This window comes from Natrix helvetica (genome assembly GCF_964273705.1).
Source record: "Natrix helvetica genome assembly, chromosome: 3".
Classification (NCBI taxonomy): Eukaryota; Metazoa; Chordata; class Lepidosauria; order Squamata; family Natricidae; genus Natrix; species Natrix helvetica.
Window position 1 is genome coordinate 175804675 of NC_138549.1, and position 11790 is coordinate 175816464.

Consider the following 11790-nt stretch of genomic DNA (forward strand, 5'->3'; position numbering starts at 1 on the left):
TCCATTCCATATGTTCCGTTCCATATTTTATTTTATTTTCTATTCTATATTGTTTTATTCTATGTTCTATTCTGTTCCATTCTTTTCCATATGTTCCATTCCGTATTTTGTATTCTATTCCATTCCATTCCATATGTTCCGTTCCGTATTTTATTTTACTCTATATTCTATTCTATTCCATTCTTTTCCATAGTTCCATTCCGTATTTTGTATTCCATTCCATTCCATATGTTCCGTTCCGTATTTTATTTTACTCTATATTCTATTCTATTCTATTCCATTCGTTTCCATAGTTCCATTCCGTATTTTGTATTCCATTCCATAAGTTCCGTTCCATATTTTATTTTATTCTATATTCTATTCTATTTTATTTTATTCTTCTATATTCTATTCCATTCCTTTCCATATGTTCCATTCCGTATTTTCTATTCTATTCTATTCTATTCTAAATAATCAAGGAGAGAGCAAATTGGCATTAAGGAGAAACTTCCTAACAGTGAGGACAATTAACCAGTGGAACTGCTTGCCACTAGAAGGCCTCCATCACTGGAGATTTTTAAGAAGAGACTGGACAGTCACTTGGTATGGGTCTCCTGCTTGAGCAGAGGGTCAGACTAGAGCACCTCCAAGGAATGGGCGTGCCCAAACTTGGTGCCTTTTAAGCCCTGTGGTACTTCAACTCCTGTAGTGGACTGGGGAATTCTGGGAATTGCAGTCCACAATAGTGGCCAAGGTTGAACCTCTCCAATACAGATCCATTCTATACAATACAATTGCAGGGTTGGAAGGGACCTTGGAGGTCTTCTAGTCCAACCCCCTGCCTAGGCAGGAAACCCTCTACCGTTTCAGACAAATGGCTATCCAACATCTTCTTAAAGACTTCCATTGTTGGGGCATTCACAACTTCTGGAGGCAACTTCTGTTCCACTGATTAATTGTTCTAACTGTCAGGAAGTTTCTCCTCAGTTCTAAGTTGCTTCTCTCCTTGATTAGTTTCCACCCATTGCTTCTTGTTCTACCCTCAGGTGCCTTGGAGAATAGCTTGACTCCCTCTTCTTTGTGGCAACCCCTGAGATATTGGAAGACTGCTATCATGTCTCCCCCAGTCCTTCTTTCTCTTAAGCTAAACATACCCAGTTCCTGCAACCGTTCTTCATATGTTTTAGTCTCCAGTCCCCTAATCATCTTTGTTGCTCTTCTCTGCACTCTTTCCAGAGTCTCCACATCTTTTCTACATCGTGGCGACCAAAATTGGATGCAAATATTCCAAGACTGGCCTTCCCAATGCATTATTCTATTCCATTCCATTTCCATATGTTCCGTTCCGTATTTTATTTTATATTCTTTCTATTTTATTTTATTCTATATGCTATTCTATTCCATTCCTTTCCATATGTTCCATTCGAGCAGGGGGTTGGACTGGAAGACCTCCAAGGTCCCTTCCAACTCTGTAATTCTGTCATCAAGTCACCCCATGGGACCACCCCAATTTTCTCACACACACACACACACACACACACACACACACTCTTTCTCCGTGGGTAATGCAGCTGGAAGGGGAATGTAGGCAGCTTTGCCAGCTGGGCCTATGCCTCGCCAACTTTTCCTAAGCTTCTCTTTCTCTTTTGCCCCCTCCCCACTTTGTCTATATCTCTCCCGTCCACCCCTTCCTGCCTGCCCCCTTTCTCTCTCTCTTTCTCTCTCTTCCTGCAGCTATGAGTCTTCTGCCGAAATCTTGCCCCACACCCCACGGCTCACCCATTTTCCCAACGTCTCTGGGTCTCCGTCCAGCTTGGCCGATTCCATGCAGCAGAGCCCGACTTGTTCCCACAGGCGCCGCCAGCAGAGTCCCAGCGTCATGTAGCCCCCCCTCTCCTGCCCCCCCAGCAAGGCAAGACCCCGCCCGCCTGTGAGACTCTGGCCAGGTAGGGGGGGAGCGGAGGGCCCCACGGAGTGGGGGGGTCTGGAAGGGGAGGTGGCATGGTGGGAGCCACTTATCAATAAGAGGTTATTTTTAATTCTCCTTTTAATAACGGAACTACGGGGAAGTCCTCGTTTTACGACCACAATTCAGCATGAAATTTTCACTGCTGAGCAAGCGGGTTTTGTCCCATTTTACGACCTTTCTTGTGCCCGTTGTTAAGTGAATTGCGGCAGTTGTTCATCTTGCACAATACGGGCTGTCTTGGAGTTACGACCAACGTGGGACCCGAAATGTATGTGGTTATCTCTGAAACTGAGGCGCATTTGCCCCGTTTTACGACTTTTCTTGCCTTATATTGTTTTAAGTGAAACAAGGGCAGTTCTTAAATTAGTGACGCGGACGTTAAGTGAATCGGGCCTTTTCCCCGTCGACTTTGCTGGTCGGAAGGTCGCAAAAGGGGATGACGTGACCACCGGGACACTGCGACCGTCGTAAATACCAGTCAGTGGTCGAGCATCCGAATGTAACTGGCTGACCACGGGATGTTGCAACGGTGGTTAAGGGTGAAAAGCGATCATAAGTCACTTTTTTTCAGTGCCATTGTAACTTTGAACTGTCACTAAATGAACTGTTGTAAGTTGAGGATTGTCCGTAGGAGATTCTCTGTAATTCTTACCAAAAGTGTGTGAGCTGATCTGGACCAACAATTATGGAAAAAACCAAAGTTGTGATGTATAGTGAGTGGCTTTAAGCGCATGGTGCTTCATTCAGTGACCATCCGAAGTTACGATGGTGCTGAAAAAAAGACTTATGACCATTTTTCACACTTACGTCCGTTTTTCACACTTACGACCGTTTTTCACACTTACGACTGTTTTTCACACTTGCGACCATTGCAGCATCCCCGTGGTCATGGGATCAAAGTTCAGACGCTTGGCAACTGACTCATCCTTACGACGGTCACGCAATCCCCTTATTTTGACCAGCCAGGTGAACGGGGAAAGCCCGATTCACTTAACAACCGTGTGACTCATTTAAAAATGGCAGCGATTTGCTTTACAACGTGACAGGAAAAGTCGCAAAATGGGGCAAAGCTCGCTTGATGCATTTCTCACTTAGCCAAATAAAAGTCGGGGTCCATGGTGGTTGTTAAGTCGAGGACTTATTACCTAAGTGGCCCTAAGTTACGACTGGCCGCTTACCAACCATTTTAAGATATATCCAAGCCTCCCAAAAGGTCTTTGGAATCCAGGTTCCCAATTGCAACTTTGGGGCTCCTTCCTGCTTTTACACTAGGGGTGTCCAAACTTGGGAACTTTAAGACTTGTGGACTTCAACTCCCAGAATTCCTCAGCCAGCATGCTGGCTGAGGAATTCTGGGAGTTGAAGTCCACAAGTCTTAAAGTTCCAAAGTTTGGACACCCCTGTTTTACACAATCACATTTCTCTTTGCTTATTTCTACTAATCTAGAGGAAATGTTAATTTAAAGGGCTACTCCGTCATGATATGCCATGCGCTAAAGAAATAATTTTTTTGACCCTGATTTATGATGGGTTGTTTTTTTTTTGCCAAAAATTGGGGTTTTACCTCCGCTTCCTGGCCAACCCCCCCCCCCCACTCCCCCGGGTCCATTATGGACAAGGTTGTTCGCTGAATGACCGCAGGGTTCGTTTTACGACCTCGGTTCATTTAACCATCCATGCAAAAAAATGGTCGTAAAATCAGATTGATCAAGCGAGCACCTCGACTTACGACCGTCGGGCTCCATTACAGTTTTCCGTCAAGGACTACCGGTAACCAGTTCTAGTCCAGTGCTGAAGCGACACTCGTGAGCCGCAGAAAAATCTTTGGATCTTTGTCACTTGCTTATCCCTTTTCACAAACTTGGTTAGTCGGAAAAGAGGGGAACAGGCTACACAGGGAGTCCTCGATTTACAACGGCTCACTTAGTGACCGTTCAAAGTTGCAACGGCAGTGGAAAAAAATGGCTGGGGAATTCTGGGAGTTGAAGTCCAGCCATCTTAGACTACGACCGTTTTTCATAGTTATGACCATTGCAGCAACCCCCTGGTCACATGATCAAAATTCAGACACTTAGCAACTGGCTCCTAGTTATGACAGTCGCCGAATCCCGGGGTCACGTGATTTCCCTTTTGGGACCTTCTGATACGCCAAGTCAACGGGGAAGCCTGATTCGCTTAACAACTGTTCTACTCACTGAATAATAGCAGTGATTCACTTAACTGTGGCGAGAAAGGTCGTAAAGTGGGGCAAACCTCATTTAACAACTGTCGTTTAGCAACAGAAATTTAGGGCTCTGTTCTGCCCCCATTACACGTTAGTCTGCGTGCATCTCGACATGCAGCTAAACCCACCTATCCTCCTATAAAGCAGACCGTGTGTGTAGATGTTTTATTGAAAAAACAGGATATGGCAGCATAGCTGGCTGGGGAATTCTGGGAGTTGAAGTCCACAAGTCTTAAAGTTCCCAAGTTTGGACACCCCTGGGATATGGTGAAACTGGAGAAAACAGGGATACGTCCAATGAGAACCAAATACAAGATAGACATTATGGAGTTACTGCTGAATATACCTACTAATAAATACAAGCCATTTAAATCTCACCAGCAATGCGGGATGTCCTTGGAGGACCGTGTGCCACAGATTAAGATGGGTTTTTCTTTGTGCTTCTGCCTTCTCCAAATTGTTTTGAGAGTGCGGGCTGATGTGTAACAGGGTCGGGTCAGCTTCAAACGATAGACTTGGTATTTTGTCTTTCCGACCCCTAGATGGGGATAGAGAGCAACAACAGCATATAAAGATTCTGTGTGGGAGCATATTTGTCCCTCCGGCCACTAGATGGGACTAGAGAGCAAAAGCAGGATATAAAAATCACGTGTTGGGGCATATTTATCCCTCCGGCCACTAGATGGGGCTAGAGAGCAAAAAAAGTATATAAAAATCACATGTTGGTGCATATTTGCCCCTCCAGCCACTAGATGGGACAAGAGAGCAAAAACAGTATATAAAAATCACATGTTGGTGCATATTTCTCAGGGGTTGTCAATATCTCAGGGGTTGCCACAAAGAAGAGGGAGTCAAACTATTCTCCAAGGCACCTGAGGGTAGAACAAGAAGCAATGGGTGGAAACTAATCAAGGAGAGAAGCAACTTAGAACTGAGGAGAAATTTCCTGACAGTCAGAACAATTGATCGGTGGAACAGAAGTTGCCTCCAGAAGTTGTGAATGCCCCAACACTGGAAGTCTTTAAGAAGATGTTGGATAGCCATTTGTCTGAAACGGTAGAGGGTTTCCTGTCTAGGCGGGGTTGGACTAGAAGACCTCCAAGGTCCCTTCCAACTCTACTATTGTATTGTATTGTATTTATCCCTCCGGCCACTAGATGGGATAAGAGAGCAAAAACAGTATATAAAAATCACGTGCTGGGGCATATTTGTCCCTCTGGCCACTAGATGGGGCTAGAGAGCAAAACAGTATATAAAAGTCATATAATGGGGTAAGACAGGCTCAATTGTGGTTATAAGTAAGACTCCCTGTATGTCAGATTCCCATCAGCGCTAGACTAACCCAGTTCCCCTCCAAGCTGTGCAACCTTGTTGGGAGTTAAACTGTGGAAGGGGAAGGGGCTTTTAAGCGGTGAGTTTGATGCCGCAGTCAGAAGGCGGAATTGAATTCTGTCTGTTGAGGGGGGGGTGATGCCTTGGGTCTTGAGCGGGAGTGTGTGGGCCTGGTCTTCCCCCAGCTCCTTCAGGGTTTGGGGCTCAATGTTGGAGACCTCACTCTGGATTAGTCTTTCTCAACCGCTTTAAGAGGAGTGGACTTCAGCTCCCAGAATTCCCCAGCCAGCAGGCTTTATTTAAGAGGAGTGGACTTCCAGAATTCACCAGCAAGCATTTTTTAAGCTGTGGAAGGCCACCCAACATAAAGGATACTGGCTGGGGAATTCTGGGAATTAAGTCCACCTCACTTAAGATGCCCTAAATTGAGATTATGGTGGGGGAGGGTGCTATAATGACCCCTCCTGGCCAGGAGTCGGCCTCACCCTCCTTTCCATCTTGCTCCCCAGCTACGAGGAAAACTCCACCCCGAAGGAAGGAAAGGAAGAGGCTAAAGAAGACGTGACAGAGACAAACCTTGAGAAGAAAGAGAAATAACGGCGAGCGACTGGCCAGGCTGGGCTTTCTCCCCCCCCCCCGCCCCTCCCTCCGACCCCCTTCCCCATCGCAAATGGTTTTCATTTTTGTTTTCCAAGCCAACTGGATGGCATCACGGCCGTATGTGGGGTGCGCTTGTGTCTCTGTGCGTCCGTCTGTCTGTTCTGTCGGACTTGGGGCAGCCCAGATCTGCTTTCCTGGACCTGGAATCCCCTCCTCCCTGGGGAGGAAGCAGGCAGGTGGCGTGTGTGGTGTGGAGTTAACGGTTCTCCCCCACCCCACCTCCCCTCCGCCCCCCAGAAAAGCTTTTGACACCGGTTCCCCTTCCCTTCTTCTTCGTTGCCTTGGGGGGTGGGGAGGCAGAGGGAGGGGTCCTGGGTGCTGATTTTTAAATTTTGTATTGTGGATTTGCTTCTTCTCATATTAAAAGGAGGAAAAACAAAATGAAAGCCAGAAGCAAACCGGACCGGATAATTCTTGGGACTGAATTCTCTCTCCTGGGAGGTATTTGAACGGGTGGGGGCGGCTGGATCTGCGGGGGGGGGGTGTCTCCTGGCCTTCAGAGGCAGCAACAGGACAGCGGTTACAAGAGACGGTCACCAAATAAATTTGATAAATAATAAAACCCAATCCAAAGGCCTGCAAATAGAAATAGAATGACTGTGAAAGCAACATTAGGACCAAGAGTAATAAAAAAACGGTTGCAGGAACTGGGTATGTCTGGCTTAAGAGAAAGAAGGACTAGGGGAGACATGATAGCAGTCTTCCAATATCTCAGGGGTTGCCACAAAGAAGAGGGAGTCAAGCTATTCTCCAAGGCACCAGAGGGCAGAACAAGAAGCAATGGGTGGAAACTAATCAAGGAGAGAAGCAACTTAGAACTGAGGAGAAACTTCCTGACAGTGAGAACAATTAATCATTGGAACAGAAATTGCCTCCAGAATTTATGGATGCCCCAACACTGGAAGTTTTTAAGAAGAGATTGGACAACCATTTGTCTGGCATGGGATAGGGTTTCCTCCCTAAGCAGGGGGTTGGGCTAGAGGACCTCCAAGGTCCCTTCCAACACTTAGAGTCCTGCATCCAGTTTTGTTCACCACACTATAAAAAAGATGTTGAGACTGTAGAAAAAGTGCAGAGAAGAGCAACAAAAAGGATGAGGGGACTGGAGACTCAAAACGTACCATGGACGGTTGCAGGAACTGGGCCTGGCTAATCTAGTGAAGAGAAGGACCAGGGGAGACAGGAGAGCATCTTCCAATATTTGAGAGCCTGCCCCAGAGAGGAGGAAGGGGGTCCAGCTATTCTCCAAAACACCCAAGGTCCAGACAAGGAATAATGGATGGAAACTGACCAAGGAGAGATTCAACCTACAAACAAGGAGGAACTTTCTGACAAGTGAGAACAATCCACCCATGGAATGGAAGTTGCCTTCAGAAGTTGTGGGAGCTTCGTCCCAGGAGACTGGAGAGTTATCTGTCAGAAATGATGTAGGGTCTTCTGCTAGAGCAGGTGAGGGGGGGTTGGACTAGATGACCTACAAGGTCCCTTCCAACTCTGTGATTCTGATACAGAGGGTTAAGTGAGTTACCCTTAAGTGAAGGTTGTTAAGTGAATGGACTCAGCTAATCCCAGAAGGTCACAAAAGGATATCGCAAAACCCCAGGACATTGCAAAGGTCACAAAGATGAGTCTGTTGCCGAGCGTCAGAATTTTGAATCCTGTGGCCATGAGGATGCTGCAGTGGCCGTGAGAAGTACAGTCGTGTCACTTTATTTTCAGTGCCGGACGCTAAATGAACGGTTGTAAGTTGAGGACTACCCGCCATTGAAGTCGTCTGCGCTACCCCCCTCTTTAAATTCAGTTCATGGCGGGTGGAGTTTTTCAGCTCCTGCAGTTTTAGTGGTTGAGTAAAGCTTGGCTTTAGGGCCGTGGCTTGGGGACAGTGGCAGGTAAGGAGCTGGTGGGCACCCAATGGGGAAGCCAAACAGGTGTGTCACCTGCTCAAAGGCCTTGGATACCTTTTGCCCAGGTGTTTTTCCTAAATCGAGTTGTTTTAATCCGTACAGACCATTTCTCAATCTGGACAGCAGAGGGCAGCATATGACTCTGGCCTAATAAGCAGGGACCACACTAATGGCTCTGCCACTTTTTGACGTGTGGACTTCAACTCCCAGAATTCCCCAGCCAGCAACACTGCCTGGGGAATTCTGGGAGCTGAAGTCCAGCCATCATAAAGGATGTTGGCTAGGCAGTTCTGACGTTGAAGTCCACCCAACTTAAAGTATGCTCGCTGGAGAATTCTGGGAGCTGAAGTCCACCCATCTTAAAGCACGCTGGCTAGGGAATTCTGGGAGCTGAAGTACACCTATTTTAAAATTGCCAGATTAAGAAACACCACTCTGCAAAATTCTGTGGGGCAGTCAAAAGCGTGGAGGGATCAATGCTGAAAGACCCAAACGGCCTGTCTGTGGAAGCTACAATTTAAACAGTGTTCCTTATCTGGGGTTGGACTAGAAGACCTCCAAGGTCCCTTACAGCCCTAGGATTGCACAATCATTTTAACAGCTTTAGACTTGGCTATGGGGTGAGACTGCTTTAGAGTCCTCCGGGCAGAAAGGTGAGGTGTGTGTGTGTGTTGATCCTCCCTGGGTAGGCCATTTGCACTAGTCCAGGGGTGTCCAAACTTGGGAACTTTAAGACTTGTGGACTTCAACTCCCAGAATTCCCCAGCCAGCCATGCTGGCTGGGGAATTCTGGGAGTTGAAGTCCACAAGTCTTAAAGTTCCCAAGTTTGGACACCCCTGCACTTGTCAAAACTATTAGCAGTGTAAGCATCTCGGAGGCTGAAGCCAATCCTGGCTTTAGATCAAGACCGTATGGCGGCCAAGAAAGATTTTTGGCTTGAAATGCAATTTGCATTTGACAGCCCAGCCGCCTCTCAAGAGTTCTGGAACACCCAGGAAGTTTGTATACATTCACACAACACGCTGACCCCAGTCAGTTAAAAGGCCTCGTTTCTGCGTCTTTGCTAGCAATAAGCTGAGTTTATCTCTCCTTTAACAGCCTCATCTCTTCAGTCAATCCAGCTGTGCTTGGTGTGGAATTTACACCAGAAAATGAGTTGCCTCTGATTCTGTCAAACCAGAACGGAATAGGAAAGAATAGAATATTAGAATAAAATAGAGATTACATTAGAATAGAATTTGAATAGAATATTAGATTAGATTAGAATAGAGTAGAGATTAGAATAGAATTAGAATATTAGATTAGATTAGAATTAGAATAGAATAGTGAGTTTAGATTAGAATAGAATAGAATTTGAATAGAATATTAGATTAGATTAGAATAGAGATTAGAATAGAGATTAGAATAGAATAGAATTAGAATATTAGAATAGAATAGAGATTAGATTAGAATTAGAATAGAATAGTGAGTTTAGATTAGAATAGAATAGAATTTGAATAGAATATTAGATTAGATTAGAATAGAGTAGAGATTAGAATAGAATTAGAATATTAGATTAGATTAGAATTAGAATAGAATAGTGAGTTTAGATTAGAATAGAATAGAATTTGAATAGAATATTAGATTAGAATAGAATAGAGATTAGAATAGAATAGAGATTAGATTAGAATTAGAATAGAATAGTGAGTTTAGATTAGAATAGAATAGAATAACGTCACTTTAAATGTACGCTAATCAGCATTTATTAAAACCAAATTTCGTTGCAGACAGCTCTCAAGAGCCCACCACCTCCAATATACACTACATAAACATGACAGAATCAATCAATCAATCAATCAATCAATACAAAATTATGCATATGCCCTCCTGTATCAGATGACACACAGAAGCAATGCAGTCTGGTCCGCAGGCATTGCACGTCCATGGTGAGAAAAAAACGAATCCTGGGAGTTTACCAAGCGGATGGCATGGTGGCTTGATTTAAGCTTTGGCACCATTTCCTCCAACCGCAAAGGAATACTCGTCCCAGGATGAATTGCAAATCCCTCAGGCTTAGAATCTGAAGGGCTGGAAGGGACCTTGGAGGTCTTCTAGTCCAACCCCCTGACCAAATCGTTATTCGTCCCAGATAAAGACCGTTGCCTTAAACGATGGCTAGAGCTGTGTTTGTGCAACCTTGGCAATTGTTTTGACCCATTTTAGGGCCTTCCTTGCCGTGGTTGTTAAGCGAATCCCTTCACTTGTTAAATGCGTCACACGGTCGTTAAAGTGAATCCAGCTTCCCCATTTGACTTTGCCCTGGCAGAAGCTCGCATAAGGGGATCACGTGTCCCCCCCCCAAGGAATCGCAACGGACGTAAATATGAGTCAAGCGTCTGAATTTCGATCCCAGGACCATGGGGAGGCTGCCGTGGTCGCAAGTGTGAAGAACAGCCGTAAGTCCCTTTTTTCAGGCCCGCTGTAGCTCCGAACGGTCGCTAAGGAAACTGTTGTAAGTCGAGGACAGTCTGTAGTGGCCAACCCCGAAGGCTGGACCAGATGAGTTGAAGACGCAGATCTGAAGCTGGGGGGGATGACCGCTGCTGTTTTCACATCTGGAGTGGTGACCCAGCAGGGGTGTTGCCCCCCCCTCCTCTCCTCCGGCCGGCCTTCCTCCTCTCTTTTCACACTGACCCTTCTGTTCAGATGCAGGTGGGGCTTTTCTGGGTGCTTCCCTCCCCCTTGGACTGCCTTGTGGTGAGGAGGGGTCCCGGAGCTCAGCCCCATCAATGCAAACCTCTGTGGCTGGGCTCTTTCCAAGGGCCCGTCCAGCGGATGGCCTGAGGGGCGCGGGAAAGCTTTGCGTCCCGGCAAGGCTGGGCATTCGTGGCCAGCTCCCATGAGGACAGCCCATGGACTGACCCCAGCAGGGTCCAGGAGCCACAAATGGGGAGGGGGCAGCCTCGAGCTCAGGGCTGGCTAACCTTTTTCTCCACAACTGCTGAAAACGTGTATGAGTGCGACATCATGCACACCCATAAGACACTGTGTGACACTCCCCGCGTGTGTCTCACCCCCTTGAGCATGTACGTGTCACTCCCCACACTCCCCCCGCATGTGCGCCCCCGTGCATACATGTGCCCCTCCCACACAGCCCGTTTTGGGCATAGCAGGCCTCCCTGAAGCCTCCTGCGACCAAAAATGGAGTGTGGGGAGTCGTGCCACACTCCTCCCTACGTATGCGCGCAAGACCCCCCCCATGCATGTGTGTGTGTCTCCCGAGAATCAGCTGGCCAGCGGAAGGCGTGCGCACATGCGCGGTGGATCTGGGACGACGGCTGGCGTTCCCGCAGAGAGGGCTCCGGCTGCCACCTGTGCCACAGGTTCACCATCGTGGCCCTAGGTGGAAACCAGTTTGCCAACCTCACCAGGCAGTCCTCGGCTTAATAACAGCCCACCCATCCCTCTTCCACTCAGAGCAGAGGAAGCTTCTTGGATGAGAAGTGAAACATCTTCAAAGAAAAATCAGAAAGTCCAGTTGGGGGAAAAAAACTGTGACTTGGATGACCAAGAAACTCCATAGACAACACTAAACAGTTCGTTTAGTGACCGTTTGAAGTTACAACAGCCCTGAAAACAAGTGACTTACGACTGTTTCACATTTACGGCCGTTGCAGCATTCGCATGATCAAAACTCAGCTGCTCGACTCGTATTTATGACGGTTGCAGTGTCCCAGGGCGT

At 46.8% G+C, this 11790-nt stretch overlaps 1 protein-coding gene across 4 annotated transcripts in view; it reads left to right on the plus strand.

The window, feature by feature from the left end:
• The window catches only part of HM13 (histocompatibility minor 13), a 41882-nt gene extending 35320 nt beyond the window's left edge, over positions 1-6562 (plus strand). For 2 of the 4 annotated variants that reach the window (XM_081949744.1, XM_081949746.1), the window contains 2 exons: positions 1714-1925; positions 6014-6562. In XM_081949744.1, the coding sequence (XP_081805870.1) occupies positions 1714-1864 (151 nt within the window). In that variant the 3' untranslated portion in view covers positions 1865-1925; positions 6014-6562. The remainder of the gene's footprint in view (positions 1-1713; positions 1926-6013) is intronic. The other 2 variants (XM_081949745.1, XM_081949747.1) reach the window with 1 other exon arrangement.
• Positions 6563-11790: the final 5228 nt, after the last annotated feature.